Below are 19,739 nucleotides of genomic sequence, written 5' to 3'. Positions count from 1 at the left end.
TGCATACATCATTTTTTTCAATATTTAATTTTCTATATTTTTGTTAAAACCCATTTTTTCAATTAAACACTTATTTTTTGAGTTATTTGTCAAAAACCGCCTAAAAACGTTTTTTTGTTGTTGAAAAATTAAGGTAGTTACTCGAAAATAACTCAAAAGGTATCAACCTGTTGAAAAAATGCTATAGAACGAAAAGTGCTTAGAAGTAGACGTTTTATCCATTTCCGAACTTATTTTGAACATATATTTTTTACCCCTCTAAAGGGGTGAAACTCACCCCAGGACAAAAGCACACAGAGGCCCAACATCAATTTTATTCTTTAACATGTCTGTTATCTATGTGTTTGCTAAATTTCATGTCAATCCAAGCGGTGCTTTAAAATTTAAAGCAAAAACCGTGATACAATGTATTATAAGTTGCTAGCCGTTGCTAAGGGCAACCGACACAATAAATCATAGTCGTAACGAAAAATAAATCTCCATTACCCTTTAAAAATCATTTTTAATAATTAAATGTAATTTTCGGTTAAAATAATTTTTATTTTAAGATAATATAAGTCTTTCTTTAGTCAATGACTGTGAAATAATTTCTTAATTGTTATAAATAAAGTCACTACGATTTAAAAAAAAAACAAAAACAATTATCTCGACTTCAGTTGGTCGTAGAAAATTTTTATTTAGTTTTGAATCCTTATTTTGCCTTCAGCAACAATAACCTGCAAGTTAAAAACTCATAGGATGTACAGGGGCGGCTTCAGTTCTAAATGTTTATAACGAAATTTGCCCCCTTATTTTCAAACCCGAAATAATAGGTTGAAAAATGTTATACGCATATATTTACATCAGAATATGAAAATATAAGTCTTTAGAAGGAAAGTGGATCTTGGATTAACTCTGTACGATTTTTTTTCAAAAAGTTATAGCCTTGGACATTTGACCTCTTGGGATAAACAAATTATAATATTTAAACAAGTTCACCAATCGGGCACTACAAATTGTTTTTATGTCTAGTATTGAAAGATCTTCATTTTAAAGCCTTAAAAAATACATAAAAGTTATTTTTACAATAAATAAGGCAATTGCAAAAAACGGCCATTTTGGACTTTTGGCAGGCTGTTTTGCAATAACTTATTAACGAAATTAAACTTGCCATAGCTCAAATTGTAGGTTTTCTAATTTACTGCTATTTTCTATTTAAAAGTTTTTCTCTAAAATGAATATCCTAGGCTGCAAAATTAAAAATCTTTAAAAATTGTAAATTTAACAAATGAAAATCGTCATAAATAAAAAACCGCACAAAATTTTTGGTTACATTTTAGTATAAGTTACTCCTGGCATCGTCCCTTACAACACCTGATAGGTTTCAAAAATTCCTGAATTATATCACGTTTTTTCACCCACAGCCTGGGGTATAATAAATTACATACACGTAAATGATTCAGAGCTTGTTACAAACAATTACACCTCTAAGGATATTACGGTATACATACTCATCACTAAATAGTAATCATGACAACCCAACCGAAAGGAGGAAGAGTTGTAGATGGCTTTAAGGGGAGGGTATGTTTTGAAATTAACATTTCAAGCATATTTTTGTGATTTTTTTGAAACTATGGTACAACTAATTTATTTTTGAAGTAAATAAGAATATTAAGTACAATTCAAAGAACATTCAAACAAAATTTCAAGGAAAAATATTAAAAAATAAGCCAACGGTGGCCAATTTTTGCAGACACCTTAAAAAAATGGATTTTGTGGTGGACATCAGAACTCGTCACTGAATCATGTAAAATAAATAATTCAAAAAGATTGTATTCGCTTTTTTCGAGATAAGCTAAGTTTTTCGAGATAACGCTGTCGAGTTTTTTTATTTTTAACGATTTTTTTAGTTCTTGGTATCACTCGGAAATCAAAAAAAGCGAAATTCTCTGTAACAAAATGGTGAAAATCAACATATTTATTACTGTTAAACAAAAAATAAGCATAAAACCAAATATTTCTCGACAGCGTTACCTCACGAAATGTTTAAAGAAAATGTATGCAAAATTTCAGGTGGATCGGCAGAATAGTTTTTGAGTTACAATGTCCACCGCCGTTGAAAGACAAGTTTTGAGAAAAATGCTTTTAAAGATTTGACAACTTTTATTATCAATTTATTTTTGTCTGTCAAATCGTAAAGTGGTACACACCGGATATGTTTTTTGAATCGCGAAGTAATCTACAAAAGAGAAGGGGAACAGTTGTTGAACATTTCTCACTACGCTCAAGCGTGCTGGCGCGGAACAGCGGCAAAGCGAGTCGAAGGTAGGGATATTCAACATGATGTATTCTTGTAGTTATGCACTTTCATTTACAATAATAAAAAAATCGAAAATATCAAAGCATAAGTACCCCCTCTTAAAGATTTGTGAAAAGACAGGTACATATTTAAAAAGAAACTGTGCAGAAGAAACTACATATTTGAACCATTATAAATGCCCAATGTAAAGTTTGAAAACATATAAAACCTATAGAAGCTCACCTTAAACTTTGAGTTACGGTACCTGTCCTAAAAATCTCTTCTTGGTCCAAGGACAGGGTACAGTACACATCCCTCTGTGTAGCTGAACCATGAAGTCTGGCTGGTAAATTCTTGGCTTCACCTGAAACAATAAAAAAACAATATGTAATTCGGAATTAATAACACATCAAGAATTAATGTTGTTCTTAAGCTATTTTCTTGTGGCATTTTTATAATCAACTGTGTTCAATGGGAAATAAGCCACAACTTTACCAAAAAAATGATTTCATTAACGTTTCGACGCCCAAGTCGGATGTCGTTGTCAAAATACAAAATAATACTAGATTAAACAAAAATGTTGTTGCTTAGTAAAAAATTCTTCTAATAATTTATTTAATCTGACTCATTTATATCGGCAATTCAGATATGTATTATACATTTTAAAGTAGAAGACTTTAAAATTTTAAAGCATTTTTTACTAAGCAACAATATTTTTGTTGGCAATATCATTTTAAAGTCTTCTACTTTAAAATGTATAATACATATCTGAATTGCCGATATAAATGAGTCAGATTTAATAAATTATTAGAAGATTTTTTTTACTAAGCAACATTTTTGTTTAAGTATTATTTTGTATTTTGACAACGATTTTTTTGGTAAAATTGTGGCTTATTTCCCATTGAAAATAGTTGATTACATCAAGAATTATCTCATAATAATAATAAAAAACGTAAAACTAAAGAAATAATGATTAACTAGAATAGAAATACGTATTAGAATGTATGGAAGTACCTACTTCCTTTTGGTAACTTCGTAACGTTTTACAGTCATTTTACTTGATAATTATATTGTTTTTGTCTATTTTCCTTATTACACAGATGTACTTTCTCCTTGGTGCATATTTTTAATAACTTGTCTTTTTGTTTGTCTTGAATATATTTTTATGTTAATTCAGTATTTTCTTTCTTTTCTTTTACTTGTATTTTCTAGAGTACATATCGCCGGTCCGGAATAAGAATGACGTAACTGAAAATTTTGGCAATTCCTGTTTATTGCGTAATTAACTTCTAAAATACCGTACACAGATGATACAAAAGCGACAGAACTGTAACTATGTGAGGAGCCACCACCACAGGGTAGTTGCGTCGTTATTGGAATACGCACCATTTTAGAACTTGTTTCAGATGAAGAATGACGCAATTGTAAATAGGTTTGAAAATGGGGGGACTAAATTAAGATAATGAAATTCGGACCAATAGGGAGGAAAATAAGAGCCATCGCTGTAAGATTAAACGGCATAATAAATATTTAAAAATAGTTTTTTTGTACAGAAAATTTTCAGATAAAAAATTATGCAACTGTAGATAGTGTTAAAAATGGGGGGATTAAATGGAGATAATGAAATTCGAACCAATGGGGATGAAACTAAAAGCCATCATTGTAAGAATAAACGTCATACCGATGCTCCGGACGGTTACTGTTTACTTAATCACTAATATTTAAAAAATATTAGACGAAGAATGACGCAACTGTAAAAAGGGTTGAAATGGGGGGATTAAATTAGGATAAAGAAATTCGAACCATTAGGGATAAAAATAAAAGCCAGCATTGTCACAATAAACGCCATACCGATGCTACTGGAAGATTACTACTCATTTAATCCCTATTTTAAATATTTAAAAATCGGTTTTTTGCTCCCCTGAGAAATTTGGCTTTTTGCAGTTACGTCATTCTTATTCCGGACCGGCGATATATTCATGACCTATAAATTGTTATTTCATCATTATTACACTTGTCTTATTGATTTGCCTTAATTACTCCTACTTAAAGGAATCATGGTATATAAAGGTACATATATATGCGCGCGCCGCTAGATTAATACGTGTTTTCAAGAGGCGCTCCGTTTGTGCGGTGTTTGGATCCAAAAACATCCAAAGGGAAGTAAAGTTCAAAGTATATAAAACTAGCATACGACCAATAGCGCGCGCGAGAGAGAGAGAGAGAGAGAGAGAGAGAGAGAGAGAGAGAGAGAGAGAGAGAGAGCGAGAGAGAGCGAGAGAGAGCGAGAGAGCGAGAGAGCGAGAGAGAGAGAGAGAGAGAGAGAGAGAGAGAGAGAGAGAGAGAGAGAGAGAGAGAGAGAGAGAATATCTTGTCAACACACAGCAAAATGTATAATATAGTACAAACATGCACTGATTGGGCTAAAGAATTACGCAAAACATACAGAAATCAGCTCGTAATTATAGCAGGTTTCCTTACTACCCATGTGCCAGACCAGAAACTAAGCTGTAGACTCTGGAACAGAAAACCTTACCATGTATGATTATGAGGCATTAGATCGCAGCCAGCGAGACTACCAAGTGACTTCAAATCATATGGTACTAATCTACTAAATCTACATAAGCTGCTACAGGGTTCCAGTGTCTAGAATAGGTATCATGAATAAATAGAAGATGCACAATAAGCCAATTAGCTGCAGTATGAGTATGACTAGTTTATAAGACAGCTTCCAAGACAAAATAGAAGACAACTAAATGATGGGTGAAAAAATTAAGCATAGCAGATGGGTACATTTTCTCTATGCAGTCGAGCTCAACAGCATAAAAAGACTTGAACAGGTTTTTTATAAAACACCGTCAAAAATGTAGATTGAATTTTAATTAATAAATAAATAACTAAATGGGATATGTTATCATTAAAACTCTAAGGTGTAATAATTATGTGTTTTAATTAGTAGAAATACTATTGGCACCGTGCAAGTTCAAAAAAGCGACACCTGGTTTCATAGCTCAGCAACATTTTTCGCACTTTTAATATATTGACCAATTACATAATATATTGACCATAGCCCAAAAAAATTATAAGAAGAAAAAGTAAGATGAGGTTATGTTATTAAAAGGTAAACAATTGTATGTAGTAAATAAAATTAGTTATTAAAATGCAGTACTGCAAGCAAAATACAATTAATTAAATTTACTTTTATATAATAATTGCATATCATATCAATATTGTGGAGCAACATATCATTTTTCTTCTTTAATGACAGTATGTAGGTATGAACTATACGTCAATTTGACAATTTCAACTGACAATATGAATTATTTAAGAAAGTTGCAAGATTTCTCCGCCATTCGTGCACGATCGTTTCTCGTATCCCCTCCAAGTACTTGCACACCGCGAATAAGGTTATAACGATCGGGTGGACAAGAGGTCATGAAAGTTGAACCAGAAGGATCAGGACGATATTATCCTTAGATGGAATAAGGATTGACCGAAGATGGAAAGGTCCAATCGCTTATATTGACGATACGAGACCACGTTGCTCAGTCGGAAGAGATGTGGGCGTGGTTCTTTGGGTTGGGCTTCTGTTGCAATGAAAGATGTTAAATGAATAGATAATAAGACTAAGCGAATAGGGCTACTGAAACGACAATAGACAAATGATGGATAGATAACATTAACTGATGGTTTGACACTTGGACTCAAAGAAAACGGAAATACTGAATACACAAAACGAAAATACGGGGCGCCAGGAATTTTGTCCACTAAACACTCAAAGGAACAATTAACGATACTTAACGCTACAATAGAAAAATTAGCAACACTGCTACAACAAAACACCAATGTTCTAGTCTCGAGCTGTAAATAATAATTAAATAAAATGCGGCATCGTACATTTTAATAAGACATTTATTAAAATACTCAATGTAACCTCAATATTTACATAATATACACAAATGCAGTGTAGGACCGTCAACAACAAAATTAAGAATAAAAAAAATAAACAGTTAATCTTAAAACTACAGGCAATTTTAAGTTAAAAACCATGAAGCGATATAGGCTGAATTACAATCTACACTGAGAGAAATAACAACGCTACAGTGCAAATTATCACAATCAGCCATACTTGCTAGCTGCTCTGGTTCGGACCATAATTTTCTCACTCATGCATTATAGACCATTTTTATCACAGTAGTTATAAAAACTACAATCATTCAGGTTAATGATGAATCATCATATATGAAAAAATAGAAATGTAACAAACTTGGCTTTGAATTTTCTAATTCTTACTGTTTGTATTTTTATCACCATATTATTGTCTTCATAAAGACCCTGATCTGTCTTTATAATTTTCTCTTGGTATCAAAGGAACAATTACTTTTATCTATGCAAATAAGCCATTGACTATTTTCATTCATTACTAAAGACATATTAATATGTTTAAAAATGTTATCTGAGATAAGATAATGTGACTGGACTTTTCCATTACATTTAAAACATTAATTATTATAATGCTATATTTACTATTACTTAACATGAGCTTGTATTTTGATTCTAAATTCGGCTGTAAATACCTTGAAAACTGCACTACATGTATTCATTTATAAATAAATATTTTAGGTTCATTATTGTTTGTTTCAACAAAATAAGTACATTATGCATTAAGTGATATTATGTTTTCCATATATCCATCTGTATAATAATAATAGTTGGTCATGGTGACACTTGAAGTTGAAGCAGTAACAAAAACATAGTCCATATTTGAATATATCTGTTGTCTTTGACTTGGGAATGATGGTGAATGACCAATGAGATCCTTAACATTTCAACAAGAAATAAAATGCTGTACCGAACAAGCAAGACAAGCTTTTATTAAATTTAAATTGCTACTTTTTAACTGCAATCTTTCCTTCAATCTCTCTTATAGAATGCTTAAGTGCTATATACGGTCAACATTATTATATGCTATATGCAATGGAGACATTAAAAATGCGGACATGGAGACGGACGTTGAGAACATCTATTAATAAGTTGGAGGCCTTCGAAATGTGGACCTTGAGAAGATCATGGACAGCATGTGGACGCATATCATGGACAGATAAGGTGAGAAACGAGAAAGTCTTAACAAGAGCAAATACTGAGAGAGAATTGCTCAACTTGACAAAGGTATGAAAAATTGGATACCTGAGCCACATCCTGAAAGGGGAAAATAAGCAAACCCTCAACTAATCATCCAAGGAAAATTCCAAGGGCAAGAGAGGAGTAGGTTGCAAATAAATGTTCTGGCTGCGAAATATAAAGAACTAGACAGGCATAAATAACACTGGAGAACTTTTGCATGCCGCAAAAGACAGACATCTGACCTTAAGATAATTTACCAACGCACTATATGTGCACGGTACCATAAGAAGACGACTTTGAAATTATCATATCTCTTTCTGAAAATTTACAAAGATATAGGTATACAGCAAAATTTCAGACATCAGTTACTGTAATACAAAGTCTCTGCAAGTAAATTACAACACAGTCCAGCCAACCATTAGTGTAACACGAGATCTATTTGTCTCGTAACGCAGCCAAGGTGTTAAAACCTTTTGACTGATCAGCACAGATATTTCCTCACTGTCTCCAGAAACATCTAAAAAATATAAAATGTGCAGTAAAGCTCTATATAATATAAAGCGGATGCTTCAGAAGCCAATCAGTGTAAGTCAATAAATGTTTGAAATGAGATAAGATGTTTCGTGAAAACAGTTGCAGAAAAATGAAGAGTCATTCAAAATAAATAATTCGTCTTTATTGATCATAATATAATTATTATATTCATAAATACAAATAAGGGCAAACTATTTGTCGTTGGTGTATTCTTTGGTGTTAGGTACATCTCATAAGTCATTTTAGGGAGAACTTGACTTAAACTGTTTGACTTCTGAAACATCCAATACAAGACCTTAATAAGAGCGGTTTTGATATATGGAGCTGAAATGTGGACCTTATCTCAAAATAATGAAATACTTCTTGGTATTTTTGGGAGAAAAATTCTTAGAATGATTTTTGGGGCCATAAATGAAAATGGGCTATGGCGTTGAAGATAAAACTTTGAACTATATCACTTATACACCGATCTAGATATTGTGAAACTCGTTAAAGTGGAGACTTAGATGGGCTGGACACATGGCTAGGATGTCAGATAACCAGTACAAGAAGAGATTGCCATTTTCAAAATCAGAGGGCACAAGAAGTAGAGGACAAACACGAAGAAGATATATTGATGATGTTGAAAAAGACCTAAAGATTCTGAAGTGGAGGGAAGTTGCCAGGAATCGACAGGAGTAGCAACTTCTTTGCGAGCAGGCCAAGATCCACAATGGACTGTCGAGCCACTTATGATGATGACAGATATTACCTGGTAGTTTAGAACCATATGAAGTGAGACTGTGTAGCAGTAGCTCTAAAGTAGAAATCTCTCCAGAAACCCACTAAGGCCTTGTTCACATGGGCGGTTTGCCAACGTTTGACGCCGCGGTTTACCTGAAAAACCCAACCGCCGCGGTTCGAGTTGCCAAGAAACAAATGGAATCGGACATATGTATACCTCGTCCAATTTACTTACCGTTGCACGTCATCCGCGCCATAGCCTGTGACACGATACCAACACGAAATATTTAGGCGGTGGGTGTGTTATTTTTTAGAATCAAAATGATTCTAAAGGGGAACACACCTACCGCCTAGATATTTCGTGTTGGTATCGTGTCACAAGGCTATGGCGCGGATGACGTGCAACGGTAAGTAAATTGGACGAGGTATAACCGATCCGTCGTCAAATCGCGGCGGTTGTAAGTTTACTAGGGGAGGAATGAGACCGCCAGTCAATCGCTCTCATGTGTACGATGCAAACGTCGGCTAACCGCGGCGTCAAACGGTGGCAAACCGCCCTCATGTAAACAAGCTGTAAGGACAGATAAAGTAGGAAATTTCCGTATCATGCATATCTATACGTCCATTCATTTTACATATTCCCAACTGTAAACAAACGCACATGGAAGCTAAACAGGGTCGTCCTGAAATGTATCTTAAAAACCAACACGCTACCTACAATTTGAATTTGCAGACTGACCAGTTTGGACCTGTAAAATGAGACGGCGGGCGTAATTTCGGCCGGTAATCCCTTGGCCTACCTGCATAAATCAAGGGGTACCATTTATGACAGGGGTAATTTCGGCCGAGGGGTTGATGTTTACGATGAGATTAAAATATTGGTAATTACACTCCTGGGGTATCATACTCTATACTCTAATACCCGAAAGTTAGGTTTTGACGAAGCGTCGAATGACGAATGAGAATCCGCCTCGTTTAGGGCAATAAATTATATTTAACAGCCCGTTGACGAATGAGACGGCGAATAGTAACACGTGCGTTTGTTTATAGTTGGGAATTTGCTATGTGAATGTGGTATGTGGTAAGTAGTCTGGGCTGATTATCGGAGAATAGGCCATTTTTGGGAAAACTTATTTACCAGCAATTTTATTGCTGGAATCGAATTATAAGATCCTATATATTAATAATATAGGTATGCAAAGTCCTCAGATAGTGTGCTACTTTTTTATAAACAAAATGGCGCACGAAAATCATGTTTTTTTCAATTATTGCTCTATAGCTCCGAAGATAACTTTACAACAAAAACACTCAAATCAAAATTCACCGTGATTAAATTCTGCATACAGACGTGTTTTTCCCGATCTGCTCCGACGAAAATTTTCCTCGAAAAATGCGGGTTTTCCCAACAAAATCTTTAATTTTCAAATAAAGTTTTAGATAAGTAATTATTTACCAATAATTAAATAATTTGGTGACTTAAAAGCCTTCTTGGTTTAAATTATAGTTCCAGAAGCTGGTGAAAATTAAACGAACATTTTAGCCACAATTCAATTGTTAATTAATCATTTATGGTCGCAATAATAACCAAAATAATTATGATACACTGGTTAAACTTTGAGATCTTATAAAAATGAGATGCCTATTTAACATTTTGTCGACAAAAACGAATATTTTAGCCACAATTCAATTGTTAATTAATAATTTATGGTCGCAATAATAACCAAAATAATTATGATACACTGATTAAACTTTGAGATCTTATAGAGATGCCTATTTAACATTTTGTCGACAAAATATAAATTTTTTATTTTTTTGCATAATCTTTAAATGTTTTAAAAAAATAGTTATAAACAAATTAACGTTTCTCAGAAAGTTTCTATTATATTATAATTTTAAAAAATAGCTAAAATGCACATTCCAAATATCTTGAAAATGAATGCCTTAAAACTTTTTTACAACAAAAAAGTTATGAAACAGCAAATTAAGCATACGATTAGTACGGTGTTTATAATTTTTTTAATTCCTTCAAAGCGTAGAAGTGAGTTTAAAGTACAAGCTAATTATTTACAAAAAAATATCGATAAGTTTAATGGTTATATTTTAATTAAAGATTATAAATATATTTTTTTGTAATTTACACGCGCGAAAGTAGAATAATACAGTACTGTAGCTAAAATTTTCACTCGGAGCGACGACCTGCGGCCGCGCGACGTACACTTTTAATAAATAATGTATGCTGCGTGTCAGTCGCTTCAAGTGAACATTTTAGCTCCGACTCTGTATCAGGCCTACTTTTGCGCTAAAAATTAAAAAAAAAAGTATTTTTAATCTTTGATTAAAATATAACCATTGCACTAATTTTTGACATTCTTTGTGAGTAATTAGATTGTACCATAGACTCACTTTTAACCCGGCACCTGCCAAGTGGGGTGCTACCAGCACCCCATAACACATTTTTATCAAATATTTGGTATTTCAAGTTTGGTAACGGAGCTGTGCGTCATAGTAGCTTTCTATAATATTATATAGCATAGATGTGTTAGTGTTTGAAGTAGTTATTTAGTGTCATTGTGAACTTATAGCTCTAAAATCGAATTGGGGCGTAATCATCTGGCACTGTAAGTTTTATTTTTTTTTATTTTTGATAAACAGGTCAAATTTACAAGTTTTATTGAAATAAATGATTTAAATTATTAATATAAACTATATACTAACTAAATCTTAATTTTTTTAGATATTTTACTTGACTTCATTTATTATGGCTTGGTACTTGCTAATTTGCTTATGACACCTTTTTCATTTTATTTTTTAACTTTTATAACATATTAGTGGCTAATAAGTCAATAAAACATGTTTTTTTATATTCTTGTGTTACTGAACACATTATTTGGTTTTTTAAACAAGTAGATCACAGAAAATTTTTAAGGGGTGCTGTGAGCACCCCACGTGGCAGTTGGCGCCTTGCAAAGCCACGTGGCAGGTGCCGGGTTAAGCTTTAAAACAATTAAAACAAATTATAAACAACGGAGATATCGTATATTTAATTTGCTGTTTCATAACTTTTTTGCAAATTGTTGGAAAATTTTTTTAAAGCATTCATTTTCAAGACCTATGAAATACGCATTTTAAGTATTTTTAAAATTGGAATATAATAAACAATTTCTGAGAAATGTTAATTTGTTTATAACAATTTTTTTTAAACATTTAAAGATTATGCAAAAAAATTAAAAATTTATATTTTGTCGACAAAATATTAAATAGGCATCACACCTTTATAATCTTTCTAAGTTTGATCAATGTCTCATGATTATTTTGGTTGTTATTGCGACTGTAAATTGTTAATTAACAATTGAATTGTTGCTAAAGTATTCGTTTCATTTTCACCGGCTTCTGAATTTATGATCTATACCAAGAAAGCTTTTATTTCACCAAGCTATATAATTATTGATAAATAATTACTGGCCCAAAAAAAATTATTTGAAAATTCGAGATTTTGTTGGGAAACCCCACATTTTCCAAGGAAAATTTTCGTCGGAGCAAATCGGGAAAAACATGCCTCTATGTAGAATTAAATTGAGGTGAATTTTTATTTGAGTGTTTTTGGTGTAAAGTTAAAATCTTCGGAGTTATAGAGCAATAATTGAAAAAAATACGATTTGTCGGCGCCATTTTGTTTATAAAAAAAGTAGCACACTATCTGCGGACCTATATTAATAATATATAGGATCTTATAATTCGATTCCAGCAATAAAATTGCTGGTAAATAACCTTTCTTTGTACTTTACTAATTAGACCAGCGTATTATAACTATTTTTTTTTCAAAATTTAAAGATTATGCAAAAAAAAGAAAAATTTATATTTTGTCGATAAAATATTAAATAAGCATCTCATCTTTATAACCTTTATAAGTTTGATTAATGTATCATGATTATTTTGGTTATTATTGCGATCATAAATTGTTAATTAACAATTGAATTGTTGCTGAAATATTCGTTTAATTTTCACCGGCTTCTGGAATTACAATCTATACCAAGAAAGCTTTGACGTCACTAAGTTATTTAATTATTGATTAATAATTACTTACCTAAAACTTTATTTGAAAATTAGAGTTTTTGTTAGGAAAACCCGCATTTTCCGAGGAAAATTTTCGTCGGAGCAAATCGGGAAAAACATATCTCTATGCAAAATTTAATTGCGGTGAATTTTTATTTGGGTGTTTTTGTTGTAAAGTTAAAATCTTCGGAGTTATAGAGCAATAATTGAAAAAAATACGATTTGTCGGCGCCATTTTGTTTATAAAAAAAGTAGCACACTATCTGCGGACTTTGCATACATATATTATTAATATATTGGATCTTATAATTCGATTCCAGCAATAAAATTGCTGGTAAATAACTTTTCCATGAATTTTGCTAATTAGCCCAGAGTAAAGTTGTCAGTGATTCATTTCGAAGTTTGTGTATCATTACTGAATTTGTGGAGAAAGTGGAGTAATTTCAGTGGCGTGTAAAATTATACTATAATAATTTTACATTGTATATAACTATAATTTTATAATTATACTATTATTTTAGTAAGCAATAACTAACATTTTATGCAACAATTCACTGCCAACTATTTCGTTCTTTGAAAACCTCCAAAAAAATAAAGGGAGGATGAAAATTTGGGAATAGGTAGTTGAAATTGTCTATTATTATATAAGAAAAAGTTTACAATTCTACATCCCCTCCATTTTACAAAAATTGGAAAATACGGGGTGAAAATTTTTTTCTCGGGGGTGAAAAAATATACGTTCAAAATAAGTCCGGAATTGGATAAAATGACTAATTCTAAGTAACTTTTGTTCTATAGAGTTTTTTTACTAAGTCAATACTTTTCGAGTTATTTGCGAGTGAATGTGTTCATTTTTAACAAAAAAAAAATGTTTTTGGACTGTTTTTCGGAGATAACTCAAAAAGTAAGTATTTTAGCGAAAAAAATATTCTTAGTAAAAATATAGCTTATAAGAAATTTAAAAAAATGGTGTGTGCGTGAGGTCTGCAGACCCAGTAGAAGCAAAGTTGCAGCTAATGAAATGTAGGTTCTTCTTCGTCAAATTCCATATCGAATATTTCAATGTGAAATAACCAAAAACGGAGCACTTTTCGGGGAAAATTCATTACAACTTTTTTAAAGTGTTTAAAAAAAGGTTTATTTTTGTTTTTTAAAAAAACTTCTAACATTAAAAGTAAGTGAGTTACGCTCAAAATATTGTTGGTGCCTTTTATTTTTTGGTAAAAAAATGGCGAAAATCACCCCTTAATTAGCTTCTCAAATAAAATTAATCGTTACCGCTTTACAAGTTACTTTACTTATGTATTGTTTATATTATCTAAAAGTTTCATTGGTTCAAAGTGCTCAGTTTTGAAAAAAATCGTAATTGTTTATGGAATTAACTTAAAAACAATTAGGAATACCAAAAATCTCAAAGAGTAATAAAATGTACGTTTTGCTTTTCTGAATATTTTTGATTTTTTGTTTTCTTGTTAGACAAAAATTGGTTATGCTATGGCTGTTAAAAATTTGCCTAAACTCGTGATTAGTTACTCGTTGAAGCCATTTTAACTACAGCTTTTTCAAATGACTTTGAACCGATGAAACTTACAGATCATATAAATAATACATAGACAAAGTAACTTGTGAAGTGGTAATGTTAAAATGTATATGTGATGCTAATTAGGGGGTGATTTTCGCAATTTTTTTACCAAAAAATAAAAGGGACCAACAATATTTTGAGCGTAATTCACTTACTTTTAATATTACAAGTTTTTAAAAAAAAAAACAAAAATAAATCTTTTTTTAAACACTTTTAAAAAGTTAAAATGAATTTTCCCCTAAAAGTGCTCCGTTTTTGGATTATTTCACATTGAAATATTCGATTTGGAATTTGACGAAGAAGAACCTACTTTTCATTAGCTGCAACGCTGCTTCTACTGGGTCTACAGACCTCATGTATACACCATTTTTTTCAATTTTTTTATGGGCTATATTTTTGCTAAGAATATTTTTTTCGCTAGAATACTTACTTTTTGAGTTACCTCCGAAAAACCGTTAAAAAACATGTTTTATTTTGTTAAACATAAACATATTCACTCGCAAATAATTCAAAAAGTATTGACTTAGTAAAAAAACTCCATAGAAGAAAAATTGTTTAGAATTAGTCATTTTATCCAATTCCGGTCTTATTTTGAATGTATTTTTTTCATCTTCGAGAGGGGGTATTCCCCTCCATTTTTGTAAAATGGAGGGGATGTAGAATTGTAAACTTTTTCTTATATAATAATAGACAATTCCAACTACCTATTCCCACATTTTCATCCTTCCTTTATTTTTTTTTGGGGTCAGATTGTTCTTTGATCGGGCTATTATCTACTTCTGATAAACTTTATACAGTAATAATATCTAACTATCTGACAATTATACAGTACATATCTACAAATAGAAATACAAAGGGAACAAGCAGAGATGCGCCCCAAATAGGTCTCAATGATTCCAATGAAATTCCAAGTCCAGCTCAACAGAACTTGCTGTTGCTCTGAGAAAGTACAATGTTTCCTCGAGACAAAGGAGCTGAGTATGTCAGAGCCAAATAAATGGTCTATTCAAATTGGGTCTTCTTCTTCTTGTTTTTATATATCTATTATGACCCTATCTGTTTTTTCAAGGTGCCTCCAGTAGGTTGTTGTTCCATCGTTTTCGTCTTTATACCGATAGTCTTCCTATTGGGGAACTGTCCCTCAACATCTTTACTACTCTATTTGTTGACATTATACACACGTTGGCACAGAATAAGAAAACCCAAAAGAGTTGGAAGGAAATTATTAAAAATTTCCATATAATGGTCCAAGAGAAAATAATTTTTATAGAAAGAACAGAATGGAATACCAACAAAAATAAAGGAAAAAAATGAAATGAAGATTTGAAACTCAATTGGAATACTCCTATTAACACCTTCGCTGCGATTACGAAAAATTCAATTATTATGTTGTATGCTTACCAGTTGTAATTGACTGGTACTATAGAATTCTGTGTTTAGGATACACCAGTCGCAATAGTCTGATAGTTCTTAAGAAATGTAAGTGCCATATCTATGTGTAAATTTTTAAAGATTTATGTGTAGTAATTAGTGATGTAACGGATGTCATTTTTTGAACATTCGCGAATACGAATGCGAATGTGAATATCTGCTACTGACATTCGCGAATGCGAATGCGATGATGCGAATGCGAATATTAAGTTTTTTTTTTAATTTGCTTCTATTTTTGTAATGTTTTCTAAATTTATAATGATAAGTTAATTGATACTTCTTAAGGGGGAAGGCGCAAAATGTCGCCTGTCAAAATTTTCAATGGGTTTTAATTGAATTCATTTTTTTCGAATCCTGAGAAAACTAATAAGTAAGTATTTTTGAAAAACTTTTTTGAAAAACGCAGAATGAAAGATTACGTTATTACCGAGGGCCGAAAGTCCCTTAGAATAAATAAAAAGTTTCTTTTGAATGAAATATTTCCAATTAAAAATCACACTAAATTTTCTCTTTTATTTTCACACATGTAACTTAAAATGAACAATATAGAAGTTTTCATGGACTTTCGGCCCTCAGTAATAATGTAATATTTCATTCTGCGTTTAAATTTTTCAAAAATATTTATTACTTTTCTCAGGATTCGAAAAAATGAATACCTACATTTAAAACACATTGAACATTTTGACAGGCGACATTTTGCGCTTATGCCCTTAAGGGAAATCAATCTGAATCTTAAGCTTTATAATGTGAAGGCTGATAATGTGATTAAACGAGGTTAAGTTACCTTTTCTTAATAAAAAAAAGATGAGAAGTTAATAGATTTTGATTTTATTAACATAATATTATCTTCAAATTATTTTTTTTTCTGATATTCATATTCGCAAAACATTCGCACAAATTTCGCGAATGCGAATACGATTATTCATTACATCATTAGTAGTAATAGTTGTATACATACAAGAAATATACAAACTTGTTGAAAACTGTATCAGTACCAGGCTATTCGATCTGGTAAAGGAAAAAATGGAATTTTTAAGAAGTGCATTTTAATATTTTCAAATAAAATAAAACCAAAACTTTTATTGAGAACAAAATACATTTTTCATAAAATATAAAAACAACAACTGCTAATATTGTTAGCTTTAAGTTTTAACATTTATGATGCATTGTGTTTAAAATTACAAAATTTAAAAAACATGGTAAACATAAATCAGGTTTTCCCTCGCATACACTACAGTATGTAGTAACTTTGGTGACCTTTTTATCAGTTTCTTTACTTTTCATTGTTTCCCTCAGCTTCATGTAACATTCCATACAATTTTACCTTTTTTTGGTACCAGTTCCTTCAGGTTTGGTCAGAATGTGTTTTATTTTCAAAGACTGAATCACAGGATCACAGTCCGAATTGTCGCTAAATGGTTCTTCCTCTGATTCGCTCAAAGTATTTAAAATTGTTTCTTGGTGCCAATCCAAATTCTGATTGGGTCTACACAACTATCACTTGTAGTTGCATTTTGCAACGCCAAATTTACTAATTTAACAGTTCTACTCATTTTACTCAATTTTTAAACAAATTAAACACATTGCTCGACTAACTAAACCAGCGTTTCCCAAACGGTGGGTCGCGACCCACTAGTGGGTCGCGGGCGGATTTCAGGTGGGTCGCGGCTTGGCTCTTACAGTATACCCTATTCCACGAACATACGCCTGTTTTGGATTACTTCGACAACGAATATTTTACTCTGCAAAATAAGAAGAACGAAAGTAAATTGTAAATTACATTGTTGTTTATTGGAATAATTATTAGCGCCATTTACTTTCGTACTTCTTATGTTGCACAGTAAAATATTCGTTGTCGAAGTAATCCAAAACAGGCGTATGTTCGTGGAATGGCCCATAGCTGAATAACGTACATACAGTGATGAGCGTGCTAATAACCGGCAAAATAGAGCAAAAGATGGAAAATATATTAAATTGTGAGATAAAAAGAAATAAAACTAGTAGAGTTCTTAAATTTAGCGATAGTAACATATAAATTGACATTATATTAATTGTTTCCCACCTTTATACGTATCAGAGGAGTATGTCAACTAAAACTGTCACTGTGACAGTGGCATTTCTCAAATTCGTCGGATATATCTAAAGGTGGGAAATAATCAATATATAGAGCGATACGCTTTAATTACTATTTTTGCTAATTTTAATTTTTATTTTTAATAACTTTTTCAAAATGAAATAATACGTTCCATTTAAAATTCACATGGGTAGAATGGCATGTTAGTTTTAAGAAACGAAATATATCAGTTCTCAGCTTAAAAAAAAACAGATGTTATACGCCCTTGTATGGGAAATTACCTTATCAGACCCTAGGCCCATAAATTAGTTTAAAAACTACAAACTAATGTTTTTAGTTCAGCGGAGTCGTTTTCACCAGTCTCGGTCGATTTCGCATCCCGACAAAAGTGGTCTGACACTCTTACGAGATCTATAAGCAAAACGCCTGTTTGTTACCAAAATAAATAAAATATTTACCGTTCGTTGTTATACTTATTTTTTATTATCTCAAATAATTGTTTCCGTTAACATACACCAACGGAACATTATAAATATAATGTCAATCTATAAGTTACTATCGCTAAATTTATCACCTCTACTAAGTTCATCTCTTTTTATCTCACAACTTAATATGTTTTCCATCTTTTGCGTTATTTTGCCAGTTATTAGTGCGCTCATCACTGTATATGTATCATCATGGGTGTGGGATGGGTCGCGAATATGAAAAAACAGCAGAAGGTGGGCCGCCAGACATAAAAGATTGGGAACCACTGAACTAAACTAAACGGAATTACAAATGAAATTACTCACCAGATGAATTCATCTGGGGAATCTCACCCTATATAGGTACCTTATTAGTTTTTACCAACACGTTTCGTTTGTATGTTACTCGCCAGATGACATGTATTTATTTTAAGCTGTAATGTCTGCAAACGTAGTTACCAGTCTTTTTTAACTGGTGGCGTGGCGAAGGTGTTATAATACAATATAAATAATAGGGCTAAGTGATAGAACTGCAGACGAGTTTGTGGGTAAAAAACCAAAGCCCAAAAACATGGGCTTGAAACCAAAGGTAATCTGTTTGTTATACACATCAGTAATATGACTGACATTCGCTATTCAGTACTCTGGTAGAGAAAGACGGCTTTGCAATCTTGTGTGACCACTCTCACCACCCTACAAAGACAAGCGCTTCTAAATATAATAGGAGCCTTGAATAGTACAGGAACGGCTTCATTAGAGGCTATCGGTCTCCCTCCACTAGAATCATATATTTCGGTGGTAGCCTTTATGACCATCCTGAGACTCGAAGCAAACAATACTTGGAGGCCTAATTATGTATTAAATAGCCACACAAACACTACTGGAACTATACTTGAGGAATCCATCTGTTTATGATGAACTCAGATATGATGAAACCAGAACTAATTAATCTTCACTGAGAATAAAGCTTACAACCTAGGTCAATATACAACTGTGTTCCAGGCTGAAGTTTTTGCTTTGGTAACCTGCATTGATGAAATCATTAATGAAAACCCTAAAGCTAAGGAATCAACATTTATACAGATAGCCAACTGGCTATCTGTATAAATGCAAAGATTTCCTCAACAACCTGGCAAAAGACAATAAAGTGTCTTTAATATGGGTGCCGGGTCATGAAGGGGTGCATGTGAACGAACAAGCAGATATATTAGCGAAACAAGGCTTGAGAGATACTTTTGAAGGCTGGCATCACCAAAGATGCTACGAAAAACGAGGTTCACAAATGGCTGATAAAGAATCATCAAAAAAAATCAAGAGCCAACAAGGGTGGGTAGAAAGTGCGAAATGGAAGAAGAGACTGCCATACAATACACATACTATGCCATTGCAGAGTGTTAAGTGATGTAAGGCAAGAATTCACTGGTCAACTGAGGTTTGAACCAGAAGAGATCCTTAAACTACTAATAAGAAAACTGC

At 32.2% G+C, this 19,739-nt stretch overlaps 1 protein-coding gene across 1 annotated transcript in view; it reads right to left on the bottom strand.

The window, feature by feature from the left end:
* LOC126882102 (GTPase-activating protein) overlaps positions 1–19,739 on the bottom strand; it is a 317,689-nt gene that overhangs the window by 270,018 nt on the left and 27,932 nt on the right. The window contains exon 2 of the mRNA XM_050646950.1: positions 2,522–2,642. Coding sequence (XP_050502907.1) covers positions 2,522–2,642 — 121 coding nt within the window. The remainder of the gene's footprint in view (positions 1–2,521; positions 2,643–19,739) is intronic.

The sequence above is a fragment of the Diabrotica virgifera genome, chromosome 3 (genome assembly GCF_917563875.1).
Source record: "Diabrotica virgifera virgifera chromosome 3, PGI_DIABVI_V3a".
Classification (NCBI taxonomy): Eukaryota; Metazoa; Arthropoda; class Insecta; order Coleoptera; family Chrysomelidae; genus Diabrotica; species Diabrotica virgifera.
This window is presented reverse-complemented; position numbering and strand designations above follow the sequence as displayed.